We start from the raw sequence: 17,201 nt of genomic DNA on the forward strand, positions 1-17,201 counted from the left end.
AATGAACTTATTTACAAACCAGAAACAGACTCACAAACATAGAAAACAAACCCATGGTTACCAAAGGGGAAAGGAGAGGGGGATAAATTAGATAAACAACAAGGTCCCACTGTATAGCACAGGGTACTATATTCAATATCTTGTAATAAACTATAATGGAAAAGAAAAAAATGTAATAAATATTTAAAATAGATAAATATAAAATATGTAATAAATATTTAAAATAGTTTTACTATTTTATCTATTTTGAAAGGTTTATGTATTCAGAATCATAGGGGAGTTTGTTTTTTTTAAGGAGAACCACTTTATTTTGAGTAGTAAACAAAACTCCATTTATAATAAACAAACCTTCCATCAATTTCTTCACAGTTAGTCCAAAGAACAAAACCTCTGGCTTAATTAGAATTTACATTTAACCTTAAATATTCTAAAATCCATCCATGTCAATTTTGGAATTTTAATCTTGCCTGATACTATGAAATAGGGCAAACCTTGATCGATGGTCAAATTTCCAATTTTTGCTGTTAAGCCACTTTTCTTGACCTTGCTCTTGATTCTGTAACATTCCAGAATGTTCAATGGATTTGTAATAAACTTCCAAGATGAAGGGGAATTTCTTGTTCATTGTTTGCCTGAAATCTTGGCTTGTGTTCTTCTTCTCAAACAAAAAACATGTTCCAAAAAATGCTCACAAGTTCAGCTACTAAAACTCCTTTAAAGATCTTCTTTGCCAGTGGATCCATAGTATGGGCCATCCTGAGGCACGTACTCGTGGGGCTGGGCATCAGACTTCTGAATGGTGAGAGACCAGGTGAAGAGAGGTCCTGAGAGAGGCAATGCCCTCGTGGTAATCGAGCCCCCGCTGCTCCCAGCTGAATGCAGACCCATAAACGACACCAGGCAAAACCAGCAGAATTGGCCAGCTGACCCCCGCTGAACCACAGAATTTTTAGAAATAATATATCATTTTAAGCCACTAAGTTTTGGGGTGGTTTATTTCTCAGCAATAGATAACTGAACCAAGGGCCATCCTGAGCCCTCTCTGCCCATGTCTGGCACATCCAGTCCTGTGGGATCCACATCCAGAATATATCATGTAACTGACCACTTCTCACCTCATTCCCAGGCACACCCTGGTCCAGGCCACTGTCTCTCTCGCCTGGATTATTCCCAAAGCCTCCTCACTGGACTCCCTGCCTCCACTCTTACTCTCCGGCAGTCATCATACAGGGACCAGAGTGAAGCTTCTGGGGTATTAGTCAGATCAAGTCACCCACCCCCCCACTTGAGACCCCCCAGTTACTTCCTATATCACTTAGATTAAAAGACAGACTCTTCAGTGGCCTTCGAGCCCTGTGCAGTCCAGTGCCCGTCACGTCTCCACCCCCACCACCAGTCACTCTCCCCTTGCTCAATGCGCTCCAGCAATGCTAGCTTCCTTTCTGTTTCTCGAACATGCTAAGCTCACCTCCATCTTGGGCCATTCACACCAGCTCTTTACTCTGCCCAGAAGACTCTTCCTCTAGGTCTTTCTGTCTAAGTCTTCCAGTTCTCAGCTTACACGTCCGCATCCCCCCAGAAAGGCTACTTATAGAAGAGGGAACTGAGGCTCGGAGAAGTGAGGTCATTTCCCAAGTACCCACAGTTAGGAAGAGTCTGGGCTGAGTTTTCATCCTAGGTCTGTGTAAGCCCCCACTCCAGGGCTCTTTCTGCCACATCAGTGGTTTGGGAGGGTGAAGGTCATGGGCTCCCGAGAAAGGAGAGGGGTTGGAGGGGCTTCCTTCACTTACTCCTCCCACAAACACTCCCAGCCATAGCCCTTGGACCCTGTCCTGAGCTGGGTGCTGGGGACTCAGAGATGAATCAGACCAGACTTTACTCTCCAGGAGCTCCTGTCTGGGGAGAGGGAAAGCATCAGAGGAGGGCTCAGACAGCCCTCTGCGGTAACTCAGGGAGACAGCCTTCTAGCTGGGGGCTCTCTGGGAAGGCTTAACAGGGGATGTGAGACTGGCTGGGGGCAGGGGGAGAGAGCCAGAAATTGGGGATGGTGTTCAGTGGCCAGAGCTGCCTATTGTTCCCTGTGAGGGACCGGGAGACTCAGCATCGGCTATGTGTGTCCAAGCCGCTGTGTGTGTGTTGTGTGTGTGTGTGTGTGTGTGTGTGTGTGTGTGTGTAAGAGAGTGAGGGAGCAGTACTGGGGGTGAGGTGGAGGCTAGGCAAGAGAAGGGCTGAATGAATAGATTTTACTGATGTGGAAGCTAAAGCCCAGAGAGGCTGAGTTGCTGCCCCAGCTCACAAAGCACTAGGTGGTAAAGGCAGGATTTGAACCCAGACTGTCTTGACACCACCTCCTCCAGGGCCCACTGCTTATTCACTATGTGACCTCAGCTAAAGCCATTCTCTTCAGGAGCCTTATTTCCTCATCAGTAAACTGAAGGAGTTGGATGAAGTTTCTTCCAGCACGAGGACTCTGCAGAAAATACCTCTACTAGAGCTTAGAACCAAATTCAGAACCAAAGAAGCAGCCACCGGCTCAACCTGGTACAGGATGGCTTCTCGGCCTGCAGCTCCCTCCAGTCCTAGCAACTGGGTGCCATGCAAACTAAAGCCAGGGGGCCCCAGTAATTCCCCCAGTGTCAGGTGGACCTGGGGTCTCCCTCTCAACAGCCCAACCTAGAGTTCCAGAAGCGCTTATAGCCCAGCTCCTTAGAACTCCAGGGCTCCAACTACACCTCTAACCACATTATCAGCCCAGCCCAGATCCCAGCTTACCTGTCCAACATTCCCCAGCATAACTCCAGGACTCCCCTGGTTCTCTCCAGCCTCCAGGAACACCATCCTTTAGCCAATGAAGGAAAGGGGAGAGGCAACTCTGAACAGTCATTGGCCCACTGTTTGACAAATATAGACAGACTGACCAATCAGAAAAGCCAAGACAGCCTCAACTTCCATGTTCCAATTCTGTTCATCCTCCACCATTCTATTCCCACGGGGCTCCCTTTCAGGTGGTTCCATTCCATGTATTCCATTCAGAAGTCCAGGAAATTATATCTGGGAAAGAGAGGTATGTTAAGTAGAATTAGAGTTGATTACAGAAGGGAATTCTTGAGGGGAGAACTCCCCCATTCTGCTGGGGCCTGGGGCATTCTCCAGAGCCCAGTTTCAGTGGTATCCAGAGGAGCCACTGCAAAGAGCTCAGGCTCTGAACAGAAAGAACTTGGGCTCAGTTCTGGGCTCTGCCCCTTAACTAGTTGTGTGAACTTGGGCAAGAGGCTTAAATCTCTGAATCTCTGTTTTCTTAGCTATAAAATAAGGATTTGGGATCTATATTCACTGAGTTATTGTGAGGATTAAATGGGAATAAGGCTCATAATATACCTAACACACAGTAGATGATTATGGTCAGTCATAGTAATTTGTTCTCCTGCTTATTCTCAGAGGCAGTGGTCTGGCCTCTGAGAGTCCTGGCCCCAGAATGGCTGGGGAGGCAGAGAGGGGGCAGGAAGAAAGGGTTAAAATAAAATAGCTGTCATCTAATTACCATGTGCTGGCCTCTGTAGTAATCACCACTTGAAACTATTACTACTTTAACATTGTGGAAAAGGCATCTGAGGCACAGAGAAGTTCAATAATGTGGTCAAAGTCACACAGTTAGCAAATGGCAGAATTGGGACATAAATGCAGGCTCCCTGGCTCCAGAGTTCAAACTCTGAACCACCATTCTGTCCTACCTCACATTAATCCCATTTTAGGATGAGAAACGCTGAGGTTCAAAGAGATAAGTTCACACTGCTGCTGAACAGGGGTATATCTAGGACTCCAACTTAGATCCTGTGACTCCGAAGTTCTGGCAATTTCTGCCATTGAGTGCTGCCCCCTAGTGCCCCCTATGGGAGAAGCACACCAGAGGCAAGGAGCGCATACCAATGGATCCACACTCCACTGCCCACACTCCCCTGACCCACCACTGCTTCTCCTCACACCCAAAGCTGCAGGTCTTATAGCTTCCAAGTATCACTGTGAATGTCATCCATATATACAATCATGATATTTCTTGGCCATCTCACAAATACTTAAATTCAACAGGTCTAACTCCAAGTTTACACTTTTATACCCCAAACCTGCCCTCCCCAGTCATCTCCATCCATCCACTAGCACAAGCCAGAACCCCAGCCATCCTTGACACCTCCCTCTCCCCCTCATTCTTTCACCAGTCCAGGAGCCTGAATGGTGGCCGAGGAAGGAGACCAGAAAAGTAAACATGGATCAGAACAGAGCAACAGCGGTGGAAGCAGAGGATCAGGACAATGGCCCCCAATTGTGGCCAAGAGGAAAAACTGAACTCAGGTGGTTAGAAAGGCAGGACTTTCTGCTTAGAAAGAAGCCCAAACACAGCTTTAAGGGCCAGGAGGAGGACACAGTGTTTCTTACTGGGAGCCAGAAGGACTGGGTTCCCACCCAGCTTCACTACTAACTCACAGTATGGCCTTGGGACCTTGATGTGTCTCAGTTTCCCCATCTGTAAAATGAATATGACCATGGCTACCTCTAGGGCTGTTGTAAGGATCAAATTTAAAGGAGTTTGCTTTGTAAACTGTAAAGAGAAGTGCACAGGAGAGGTGGACTATTATCTGGAAACTTCACTCCAATAGACTTCTCTCCTTTGTTATGCTAAATGCTGGACCCATAAGGTACCTTGTTTTGTTTTCAAAGAATGTCATCAGTTTGGGGGCTTTTTTTTTTTTTTTGGCCAAGCCAGGATCTTAGTTCCCCGACCAGGGATTGAACCCAGGCCCTCAGCAGTGAAAACACCAAGTCCTAACCAGTGGACCACCAGGGAATTCCGTTGGGGACTTTTTTTTTTTTAATCTTCTCTTTTCTTTTTTTTAAATTTATTTATTTTTGGCTGCATTGGGTCTTTGCTGCTGCGCACGGGCTTCAGTAGTTTTGGCACGCGGGCTCAGTAGTTGTGGCTCGCGGGCTCTAGAGCACAGGCTCAATAGTTGTGGCACACGGGCTAAGTTGCTCCACGGCATGTGGGATCTTCCCGGACCAGGGCTCAAACCCGTGTCCCCTGCAATGGCAGGCAGATTCTTAACCACTGCGCCACCAGGGAAGCCCATTGGGGGCTTTTTAAATTGTGGTAAACAAACAAACAAAAACAACCAATATATATATATATATATATATATATATATATATATATATATATATACAGAAAAATTGCCATTTTGCCCATTTTTAAGTTACAATTCAGTGGCATTAATTACATTCACACTGTTGTGCAACCATCACCATTTTCTATTTCCAAAATTTTTCATCATCCCAAATAGAAACTCTGTACCCATTAAGCAATAACTCCCAATTCCTCCCTCCCTCCAGCCCCTGGAAACCTCTAATACCTGTCTCTATGAATTTCTTTATTCTGAATATTTAATATAAGTGGAATCACAATATTTGTCCTTCTGTGTCTGGCTTATTTTACCTAGCATGATGTCTTCAAGGTTCATCTATGCTGTAGCATGTATCAGAACTTCAATCGTTTCATGGCTAAATAATACTCCAATGTGCATATATACCATATTTTGTTTATCCACTCATCTGTTGATAGACACTTGAGTTTTCCACCGTTTGGCTATGGTGAATAGTGCTGCAATGAACACTGGCGTATAAGTACCTGTTTTCAGTTATTTTTGGTATATACCTACACTGTCATCAGTTTTTGACAGAGTTTTTCAGTATACACTGTGGCAGGGGTATGGGCCCTTGGGAACAAGGCCCAGTGTATTTGAGTGTGGGAGGGAGAAGGGCAGATGAGGAGAGAGGTTTCAGTGTGGCTATGATTAAAATACCAGCTAACTTGTGCCTTTTGCAAAGTACTCCACAAAACACTCTGGAGGAGGAAATATTATCATCTCCATTTTACAGATGAGGAGAAGGGAAGTGGCTTCTCCAAGGCCCCACAGCTGGTGAGAGGCAGGGGCTCCAGAGAAAGGTTCCCTCACACATCAGCAAGTACAGGCAGAGGTTCAGAGATCATATTTCCCTTCCTTCCCCTTTTTTCTTTTTATTCCTTTCTAGACAAAGAAAGTAGTTCTGAGCTGCTTCAATCATCATGTTCCTACTTATTAATCTACAGCATTTTAGGTACTACAGAATCAGAATTTTGCAATGTACTTTTACTAAACGTGGTCTGGAAAAAGCAAAACCATGAAGACAGAAGAAAGTTCAGTGGTTGCCAAGGGCTCAGATAGTGGGGAGGAACTGATTGCAGAAGGGTTTAGGGAAATTTGGGGGGGTGATGAAATTGATCTATATTTTGACTTGTGGTGGTGGTTATGCAACTGTATGTATTTTTCAAAACTCACAGAACTGTACCCTAAAAAAGGTAAATTTTACTGTATGTAAATTATACTTTAATCCTTAAAAGAAAAGAATGAATAAATGAATGGGGGAAAACTGAATAAGATTCCAGATGCTTGGATTTTTGCTACCTTGAAAACCTGGCAAGTAACCGTGCCCTTAATTATTTAGTTACAGCATAAGTTATTTTTTTCATGCACTCATTCATTCATGATAAAATGAAAGTCCTTGAATCCAACACAAGAATCAGAACGTCACTAAAAATTAAATCTACTTATGGTTCCCCACCATTCCTGACCCCTCCACTACCCCACCCCCAGGCAATCACTATTCTGAATTCTGTGTTCCTCATTCTCTTGCCTTTTTTTTTTTAAGTTTTTTTTTTCACACATAAATTAGGTTTAACCTTCTGAATTTGCCCTCTCCCCCTTTTTTTAGGTCAAAACTGGTCAAAAACAGCAACTTCATATGGTTCAACCCAATATTATGCCTAAATATAGTACTTCTAGTTGTATTTGAACTTTATGAAAAGGATACCATTCCACATGCACTCTTCTGGGACTTGCATTTTTTTCACTCAGTATTATATCACCATGATCCAGCCATACTGCTATTTTTCATTCATTTTCTACTGCTATATAATTATTCCACGTTTCTTTACCTCCTGTCAATGGCATTTGGATGTTTTCAGTTTGGGGCTACTGTGAACAATGTTTCTACTACCATTCTTGTACATTTCTCTTGGCATATGAGTGAAATTCTTGTGTCTGTAACACAGGAATGCACTTACTGGGTCTTAGGGCACACAGATATTCAATTGTACACTATGTGACTCACTTTCTGAGCTCCAAATGAAGGTACAACGGCCACTTGCCCCAGGTGAGAATGTGAACAAGATGTGGTGGGAGGGACTGCCAAGGAGGGTCTCAGGTGGAAATTGAGCATCTACTCTGTGCACATGGCAGGGCACCTGTGGAATGAGACAATGGTGTCCTGAGAGGTGAGATAGGGAAGGAAACCCCCCAGTTGCCATGGGAATTAGCTTCCAAGGAGTGTCCCACCCTGGCTGGGCAAGGAGAGGACTAGGCAACTCAAACAGGGCAGACAAAGATACTGTCCTAATTGGCAGTATCTCCATCTAGGCTTAGGAGGTTGTGTATCTTTGGTACACCTGGAGGGAAGGGGTCTAGGCAGTACTGAATTCCTCCCACTTACCAGTCCTTACTCCAGTGATCTCTTCCCATATCCTTTATCTCATTTTGCATCCATTATCTTTTTTAATTCTCCCAGTTTGAGAGAGGTACTATTATCTCCACAGATGAGGCTTAGAGAAGGAAGTGTCTTGCCCAAAGTCACACCATTTGGGCCAACTGCCTGAGCAAATAATCCCCCCGTCCTAAGTCTCAGTTTCCTCACCTGTAAAATGGGAATGATAACACCTGCGGTGTAATCCTCAGGTGTAAGGACTAAATAATACTATGCAAGTAAGGGGGTTAGCATGGATCCTGGAGATGTTCCCTAAAAGTCACTTGTTTATTGGTGCTATTGTTGGTATTAAGGGGAGCAGGAACCCAGAATAATCCGACCCCTGACTCTTGCCACCCAATGATGTTGCCTCTTCCAGAGACTCCATGGGATGCGGTGATCATGGCCCATTGTGGCCACCTCTGCTGATCTGGGATGTTTCAGGACTGCACAGCCCAGTCTCCTCCTCCACCCGCCCCAGAGCAGAGGCCTCTGTCTTCCTCTGCAGATTTCCTGGAAAAGAGAAGGTGAACTGATCAGAGCAGAGGAACCAGGCCCCCAGTTCTGCCTCAGGACAAACGGAGAAATCAGGTCCCAACGATTCAATCAGTAGAGAATATCTGCTGAGCCCCTAGGATGTGCCAGGTCCTGCTCTGAGCACCCGGGGCATTTGGGAACAAGAGCATACCCTAGTCAGAGGCTAAAGGAGGAGACGGAAGACAAGAAAACAGTGTGCTGAGTATCATGATAAGGAGTACAGAGAAAACCAGACAGGCGTAGGCGTCAGGGAAGGAGTTTTAGGAGACATGCCCTTTGAGCTTAGCCTTTAAGGCCCGGCAAGTCCTCCGCAGCAGCTCAGAGATTGCTGGGCCCATCTGTCCATTTAATAGAAAAGCAAACTGAGCCCCGGCGTCTGTCCACCGTGCCCGCCACACCTCACTTACCCGGACTAGGCCGAGCGCTGCTCTCGCAGTCCGCGGACCGAGTGCCAGAGCCCGGCCGCAGTGCCCGCCCAGCCCCCAGGGCGGGGCCTCGGCCCAGGTGCGCGGCGGAGGCGCTTCGCGGAGGCAGGAAGTGTGTCCCCAGCGGCTACCCGTGCAGCGCTCCCGCGAGACGCTCACCTGCGCCCCAGGTGAGCGGCGAGGGGGGCGGGGGGAGGGGCCGAGCTGGAGGCGGCTCACCTGGCGGGACAGGTAAGCCCCGCGCGGGCCCGAGGGGGCGCGAACCAAGGCGGCACCGGTGTGGAGAGACCCCCGAGGCTACGCCCGGGCGAGACGAGGGTCCCGGGGCCGGTTCCTCCGGTGCCACCCTCCCACTTCCGGGGTGCGCGGGCCGGGCCCGGCCAGGGAGCGGCCTGAGCGGGCGCCTGGTCTGGGCGGGCAAACTGGGGTGAGGGGGCCGTGTTCGCCCTTAGGGCTGCGCTGGCTTGGGGTGGGAGCCATGCTTGCTGGGGAGGCGGGGGCGGGAGGGGAGAAGGGGCCGTGCACACCCTGAGGAACAGTGTCGAGAGGCTGGGTCCGCCCGCGGGAAGAGGGCCCCTGCAGCTGGCGAAGCTGGTGCTTGCCCCGAGGGCATTGCTGGTGTAGGGGCTATGCTAGTCCGAGCGGCAGTGCCGGGGTCTGCTTCTCCCTTGCCCCCGGGACTAGGTGCCCGCGGATGCGGGAGTCCCGGGCTGAGCCTTTGGGGCAGGAGATCAAGGGTGCACGGATGCCGGGCACGAGAGCCGACGGCTGTTTCGTGAGCAGGGCTGGGGTGCCCCTCTCGGCTGGGTGTGCAAGACTCGAGTGGGTGGGACACAGGCTGGTGCGGCCGGTCCTGACCTGAGCACCTTCGGAAGAAGGGGATGGGACGGAGACAGACCTCGGAGTATGTGTGTTCTCAGGGACTACGGGGGAGTGGGAGAGCATCAATTAGAAGTTTGGGGAGGGTGTGCCTGGGGCCTGGGAGCTTCTGACCCTGAGGAGGATCCCTGCAGTGCCTTGGGGCGCCCACTGACCCAGCCCCTCCCAGGTGCCAGGCACAGCTCTAAGGCCCCTGCGCAGTCAGATCTCATTTAAACCTCAAGGTGGCCCCTGAAGATACTCCTCACTCCCCTTGTTAAAGACGAGAAAACTGAGGCCAGGAGTCTTACCCCAGGCCACAACAGGAGCCCCTGATAAACCAAGAGACTGGTGTTCCGAGGATTTTGGAGGTGGGGGCAGCAGCAGTGAGGGAGAAATACAGCCAGGACAAAATGGGCTGAGATTGACTTTAGGAGGGTTTAGGGCCTAGAAAGGAGGGGAAAACTGAAGCCAAGCACTGTCCTTACCCCAGGTCTTGTCCCCCTTTCCTCCATCCCCCCCCCGCCCCCCACCCCGAGATGTGTGGCACAGAGCAAAGTACAGGGGCTCCAGAGTCTGGCGGACCACAGTACAAATCCAGCTCCATTCCTTTCCAGCTAGGTGTCTCTGGGCAAGTCACTTCACCTCTCTGAGCTTCAGATTCCTGACCTGTAAAGTGGAGATATAATACTTGCCGGGCAATTGTGAGTGTTAAATAAAGCAAAAGTCCTCTTGAGCTGGAGCCTATTTCTGGCCCATTTGCTGCTGCTTCCTCAGCATTTAGTACAGTGCTGAGCACATGGTAGGTGCTCAGAAAATATTTGTTGGATGAATTTAATGAATGGTAGCGACTGCTAAAACCTTGGAGGTAGAGGAGGAGACAGTAACCAAGACCATGAACAATAACCTCTTGTTGTTCTTACAAACCCCAGGTACCCCAGAGCTCAGTGTGGTTCAAACAGTGTAGATGTGCCCACCCTCCTGATCCAAGGGCTGAGCCTGAAAGACTCAGGGCTCTCCCTATGCAGGCCCTCCTTGGGCACAGGCTCACCCATGGAGCTGGCAGCTGACCACTTTGCCCCCTTCCTCCCAAATAATAGATGGGATGGGGTAGTGGATAAGAGTCTGGGCCAGGCCACTTGCATTCAAACAGCTGTGTGGCTTTGGACAACTTAGTTAACCTCTCTGTGCCTCTGTATAACAACAACAACAATAATACCTACAAATAGGGTTGTGAGAATTAATTAGTTGAATACATTTAAAGCACTGAGAATAATGTAAGCTTTCAATAATTAACTCTTTTACTAGAAGGCAAACTCCTGAGGTTAGGGAATTTTGTCTGTTTTACCACTTTATCCACGGAATTTAGAAGTGTCTGGCATACAGCAGGCTCTCAGTAAATATTCATAAATGAGTGAATGAATAAATCCATACCCACCCCAACATTGCTCAAACCCAGGCAAAGGTTTTTAACCGCTTGCCTCTCTGGATTGTGAGGGACTTTCAAGTCACCTGTTACAATTTCAGTTTGCACACCTTTGGAGGGGGACTTCACCTTACTCTCGCCAGACTGCTGCTCCCCCCACTCTGGTCAGCCTGGAGCCTAAGTCCTTTCTCTTTCTACCTAATGGTCCTGGTTCTACCCAGAGGTCACACAGAATGTATTAGTCTCCTGAAGTACTTACTGTACCAAGCTTGTTCCAGACACTGATGCAGAAAGGAATCAGACACAGTCCCTGCCCCTCGGGGTCATATAGGCTTATCTTCAAACACTGGGTTCAAAGCCAACTCAGCTGACCAAGATCCCAGCAGAATGCTGTGGGGAGAGGGGCTCCCATCTGAGTTGAGGTTCTAGAGTGTCCTTGGAGAAGGACCGCTGAGTGGGGCTGGGGGAATGGGTTGAAGAGTTGCAGGAATAGTTAAAGAATTCCTGTATCCTCCTCATCCACATTCACCATGGCTAACATGCCCTCCTTTTCTCTGTCTACACACATATACCTTCTGTTTTGGGGGGAACCCTTTGAGGTTAGGTTGCAGACATCATTCTTCTTTACCCCTAAATGCTTCTGTATATGTTGCCTAAGAATAAGAACATTGTCTTATTTAACATTGGAAATTTAACATTGACGTAATACTATTAAATAATATACAGTCTATTTTTAAATTTTACCAATTATCCAATTTCTCCTTGTGATCCAGGATTCAATTCAGGATCACACAGTCCATTTAGTGTCATGTCCCTTAACTTGGGCTTGTCTGATGTTTCTTCATGATTACATTCAGGTTATACGTTTTTGGCAGGACTACTCCATAAGCGATGCTGTGTCCTTTTTAGTGCATAGTATCAGGAGACACATCATGTCAGTTTGTCCCATTATTAATAATGTTAATTTTGATCATTTGATTAAAGTAGTGTTTGCCGAGTTTCTCCAGATTTGTGTTTTGTTGTTGTTGTTGTTGTTTTAAATTGTCACTGGCTGCCATAAGTAGAAGGGAATAGAGGTAGCCAGGATGGGGACCTTGACAGTATGTGGGTGAGAGATGGTGGTGGACCAGTTTAGGGAGGTAGCATTGATTTGCCCAAAGCACATTGCCTATTAGAGCCAGAACTGGGACTAGGATACAGATATCCTGATGCCCAGTCCCAGGTTCCTTTCACATCACCAGTTCTAGGACACTAGTGCCATTAAATCAGGGATAAATAAAAAGTTAAGAGATTAATGTCTCAGAAAATCCAGGCTAAGGATAGTTACTCCCCAGCACACCCCTACATGTGATCAAGGACCCTCCCAAGTACATCACTATGTAATGTTCCCGCAGGCAGAATTGTTTACTCCCATGATGCCCCATATATCCTACGTGTTCCAGCTCATGAGCTTTTGAGCATCTGTTTTCCCTACAAAACCATGTGTGAATCACAGGAACAGCACCTATAGTTCATTCATTTTTGGTTCTTCTGTACCTAACACAGGGCCAGGTTCAGTGAAATCTTAGCTCTGAGCTTGCTAGCAACCAAGTCGAAAAGGGAAAGAAGATGTATTTTGAGGCTTGGCTTTCTCGTCTAGTCAAAGGAAGCAAAACAGTGCTTGATGTTAAATGTTGATAGGAGAGCAAATCTGAGCCATACTGAAACATTGACGGGGGACCTGTTGATTCCCATGTCTGATCTGAAAGAGGAGGGGAAGAAAGGGAAGGTGCTAATGATCAGGTTCTGTAGCAAGTCAATGGAAAGGCATTTGTTGAGCAGCCTCAGAGGCTCTGTGCTGCTGGGCTTACCAACAGTGGGAAGAAACTCAGGGAGACCGTTGCCCAGAAAGTGAGATCCCAGGAGATTTTTCTTTTTATGTGGTAAAATATGCATAAAATTTACCATTTTAATTTTTTAAAGTAATTTTAACATTATAGTCCTGTGACATTAAACACATTCACACTGTTGTATAACCATCACTACCATCCATCTCTAGAACTTTTTCATCTTCCCAAACTGAAACTCTACCCGTTATATACTAACTTTCCATTCTCCCCCATCTCCAGCAACTACCATTCTACTTTCTGTCTCTGTGAATTTGACTGTTCTAGATATTTCATATAAGTGGGACCATACAATATTTGTCCTTTTGTGTCAGGCTTATTTCATGTAGCGTAATGTCTCAAGGCTTATCAATGTTATAGCGTGTATCAGAATTTCATTTCTTTTTAGGGCTGAATAATATTCCATTGTGTGTATAGACCACATTTTGTTTATTCATTCATCCATCAATGAACATTTGGGTTGTTTCCATCTCTGCCTATTGTGAATAATGCTGCTGTGAACATTGGTGTACCAGTATCTGTTTGAGTGCTTGTTTTCAGTCATTTTGAGTATATATGCAGAAGTGATATTGCTGGATCAGATGCTAATTTTATGTTTAACTTTTCGAGGAAACTCCACACTGTTTTCCACAGCAGCCATACCACTCTATATTCCCACCAGCAATGCACAAGGGTTCCAACTTCTCCATATCTTCTCCAATGCTTGTCATTTCTGTTTTTAATAGTAACCATCCCAATGGGTGTGAAGTCCCAGGAGATTCTGATACATAGTTAGACCACAGAAAGAACTTCCTCTCTGGGGAGCAAGGGGATACTAGACAGGGTTCGTGGGCATACGTGGGCCCATCCACATCACAGACCTCTCAGAAACCAGAAGTCTGAAGCTCCTCAGGTCATAGCGCAGGAGCTCGCCGCTGACCTCTGATCCTGACTCCTTCCTGGCCTCTCCCCCACAGGTGCCTGGCTACGGCAAACCATGCGGTGAGCCATGCCCCGCCCTGGACACCCCCGCCCATCATCTGGGCCCCCACGCTTGGGACCCTGGGAACGGCCAACGGAGCTATGCCTGGAGACATATGACGAGCCATCCCGGGCCCCACCGAGCCGCCGCACCCGTAGGCCAGACCCCAAGGACCCCGGCCACCATGGACCCGAGAGCCTTACCTTCATCTCTGGCTCTGCTGAGCAGGCTGCTGAGCCCCCAGCCTGCTGCCTGCTCTGGCGACCCTGGGTGTGGGACTGGTGCCGGGCTGCCTTCTGCTTCCGCCGCTGCCGGGATTGCCTCCAGCGCTGTGGAGCCTGTGTGCGGGGCTGCAGCCCCTGCTTGTCCGCTGGGGACTCCCCTGAAGGGGCTGCTGAAGCCAACTGGGTCAAGGAGCACAACGGAGTGCCCCCCAGCCCTGACCGTGCCCCTCCCAGCCGGCGGGATGGCCAGCGGCTCAAGTCGGCCATGGGTAGCAGCTTCAGCTACCCTGACGTCAAGCTCAAAGGCATTCCTGTGTATCCCTACCGCAGCACCACCTCCCCAGCCCCGGACGCGGACTCCTGCTGCAAGGAGCCACTGGCCGACCCCCCACCCATGCGGCACAGCCTGCCCAGCACCCTTGCCAGCAGTCCCCGAGGCTCTGAGGAGTACTACTCCTTCCACGAGTCGGACCTGGACCTGCCCGAGATAGGCAGTGGTTCCATGTCCAGCCGAGAGATCGATGTGCTCATCTTCAAGAAGCTGACAGAGCTGTTCAGTGTACACCAGATCGACGAGCTGGCCAAGTGCACCTCAGACACTGTGTTCCTGGAGAAGACCAGTAAGATATCGGACCTTATCAGCAGCATCACCCAGGACTACCACCTGGATGAGCAGGACGCTGAGGGCCGCCTGGTACGCGGCATCATTCGCATCAGTACCCGAAAGAGCCGTGCCCGCCCGCAGACCACAGAGGGGCGCTCAACCAGGGTGGCTGCCTCTGCTGCCCCTGCCCCTGACAGTGGCCATGAGACCATGGTGGGCTCAGGGCTCAGCCAGGATGGTAGGTGGGGCCCCACAGGGCTGAGGGGCAGAGTAGAGGAGGCTCTGGACAGGGAGGGTTGCACTGGGGTCTTTGGCCACTGTGGGTCCACCCTCAGCCGGTCCCAGCTCTTCCTCCTCCTTTTTCTCCACTCTTCTACATCCCCTAACAGGTTCTTTCTGTCCCCTGCTGCCACCTGCCAGAGTAGCTTTCAGGCCCAACCATCTAGCCTAGTTAACAGGACCCAGGAACCCATGTGAATTTGGACCTCTTACCTGGCCTGGCCTGACCAAAACCCCTACCCACCCATTCATCCCTGCACAGACAGACCGACCGACACACACACACACACACACACACACACACACACTCACACACTCTCTCTCTCTCTCTGCGTCTTTGTTTTAAACATCGTTTCCCTAGCCCAGCCCAGGGGTGAATGGCCCCTCTCTCAATGGGCTGAAGTGGGGAATAGGGTTGAAAGGATGTGATAATGACCACTGCCCCTTCATGTTCCCTCCCTAGAACTCACAGTGCAGATCTCCCAGGAGACGACCGCAGATGCCATCGCCAGGAAGCTGAGGCCTTATGGAGCCCCAGGTTTGGTCCTGACATGAGAGTGTGGAGAGGGGAGGGGACTGCCCTAGCAGCCCCCCACCTGCCCCTCTCCCAGCTTCCTCCTGGGGTGGGTGAGGATGGGATCAGAAAGGGACGAGAAGCCTGAGCAGCCTTATACCCCGTCCCAGTTCTGCAAACTGGCTTAAAGGTTCAGCTGGGAGAGATTCAGGGGGATGCCCCTGAACCAGCAGGGGTGGGGGGGCGGGGGGCAGGTGCCCAGAACCTGCATCTAAACCCAGGTCACTGGAGAGGAAAATGGAGGGCGGGTGAGGAGGGCCATCCATTGGTGCTGAGAAGGCACCATGTGTGGTTCCTACTGCTATCCTGTTGGCTTTTACAAGCCCCTGGGAGCAGGGTTATTACCCTTTAGAGAGCGAGACTGGGGTTCAGAGAGGTCAAGAAACTGAGTGGATCACCCAGCCAGGATCAGACTGACCCAGGCTCAAGTCCCCCTCTGCTTCTTCTCAGCAGGTTTCTCCCTGCCTGAGGGACTTGCATGAGCCCCTCCCCATCTCTGAGCCTGTTTCCTGCTCCCTTTCCCTTCAGGATACCAAGCCAGCCACGACTCATCCTTCCAGGGCACCGACACAGACTCTTCAGGGGCACCCCTGCTCCAGGTCTACTGCTAACCCGCACTGGGCCCAGGGGCCGCAACCCCTTCTGAGAGAAGCACGTCTACTGCATGAAGAGAGGGACCAGAACCCTCTTTGTGGGAGGGAGGCCATGAGCCCAGAAACAGTGCCCACTCTGGCTCCTCCTGCCTTGGCTGACTGGTTCCTGGACCACATGCATTTCACTGAGCCGTGGTGCCCACATCCCCCGGGTCCTCTGCTGGCCTGACCCCTGCCTGGGCCTGTTCCTTCCTGCCCACAGTCTTCAGGAAGCCTAGGTCATGGAAAGCAAAGACTGAGGGTTTAACTTCTGGAACTGAATCCTGACTCTGCCCCCATAACATGCTCCCCCTGTAACATACACCCCATAACCGATCATGCAAACCTCCCCCTCCCCAGGACAGCGGGGAGGGAAGTTACGTAACAGCTAAAAGAAGCTTGTCTTAAATGGATTGGGTTTGGGGGAAGACAGGGCCTCCAGAATTCCGTGGGCAGTACCCAATCCATGTTACGTTCTGTTGAGCAGTTAGGTTCTCGGCTGATGTTCTACATGCTAACGTGACTATAGTACAAAACTTAATAGACATCTGTCTGCTCATCTTGGCTGTGATACTGTCCTTTCTGTCCCATTTGCCTGACTGCTGCGTGGAGCAGGAGACAGCACAGAGTATCCAGCCTGGCTTAGTGTCGCGGGGTTGAGGGCAGGAGGCTGAACTGAGAGCAGTGATGCCCATCTCTCGGGCTCACGGTGAGTTCTAGGAGACAGAGCCAGTCACAGTGCCTGTGCCTGAGAAGGGTTTACCACGTGCTTTCTGTCACTGTTGAGAGGTCCTTCTAGGCAGGCCTGCCTGGACTCCCTCTGTTGCCCCAATTCACTGCCTGTAGGCTGGCCTGCTTCTGGCCATCCCTGCAGTTTCCCCAAATCCCTGAGCACGTGTCAGCCCACTCCACCTCAGACCTGCTGCTCCCGCCACCTCCCCCTGGTGCGGACAGCACTCGGGGTCGCTGGTGTCTGCTCAGCAACCCAGGAGTGGGGGGGGTCATTCTTCTTTCACAGGTGCTGGCGCTCAGAGGTGTCAAGGAATTTAGTGGGTCATGCAGCTACTAACTGTGGCCCTGTATCCGGAAGCTGGCCTCTTGGCAGTTGTGCCCCCAAGCTGGCAAGCTGACCTGCTTGGGGTAGAAGCAGGCTCCCCGTCTGGATATCAGAGCCCAGCTGGGTTCAG

At 49.7% G+C, this 17,201-nt stretch overlaps 1 protein-coding gene and 1 long non-coding RNA gene across 8 annotated transcripts; one reads left to right on the forward strand and one right to left on the reverse strand.

The window, feature by feature from the left end:
- Positions 1-595: 595 nt before the first annotated feature.
- Positions 596-8,717, reverse strand: LOC309608843. Of its 3 annotated transcripts, XR_014233108.1 has the most exons (5): positions 8,553-8,715; positions 7,579-8,121; positions 7,201-7,333; positions 2,773-3,051; positions 596-933 (listed from the first exon to the last, which is right to left on the reverse strand). It is a non-coding gene; the product is annotated as an uncharacterized lncRNA (long non-coding RNA). The 3 variants fall into 3 exon arrangements; XR_014233107.1 differs by having other exon boundaries at positions 7,201-8,121; positions 8,553-8,717; XR_014233109.1 differs by lacking the exon at positions 7,201-7,333 and having other exon boundaries at positions 8,553-8,714.
- A 1-nt stretch (position 8,718) lies between these two features.
- On the forward strand, positions 8,719-16,573 carry KDF1 (keratinocyte differentiation factor 1). 5 transcript variants are annotated; one of them, XM_082349253.1, is made up of 5 exons: positions 8,756-8,801; positions 10,046-10,132; positions 13,697-14,767; positions 15,272-15,346; positions 15,911-16,573. In XM_082349253.1, exons 3-5 carry the CDS (start codon positions 13,729-13,731, stop codon positions 15,991-15,993), a joined length of 1,197 nt encoding a protein of 398 aa, XP_082205379.1. In that variant the 5' UTR covers positions 8,756-8,801; positions 10,046-10,132; positions 13,697-13,728; the 3' UTR covers positions 15,994-16,573. The 5 variants fall into 5 exon arrangements, with proteins under 5 accessions (XP_082205378.1, XP_082205379.1, XP_082205380.1 ...); XM_082349254.1 differs by having other exon boundaries at positions 8,776-8,801; positions 10,050-10,132; XM_082349255.1 differs by lacking the exon at positions 8,756-8,801 and adding an exon at positions 9,130-9,474.
- Positions 16,574-17,201: the final 628 nt, after the last annotated feature.

The sequence above is a fragment of the Balaenoptera borealis genome (assembly GCF_965194805.1).
Source record: "Balaenoptera borealis genome assembly, chromosome: 1".
NCBI lineage: Eukaryota > Metazoa > Chordata > Mammalia > Artiodactyla > Balaenopteridae > Balaenoptera > Balaenoptera borealis.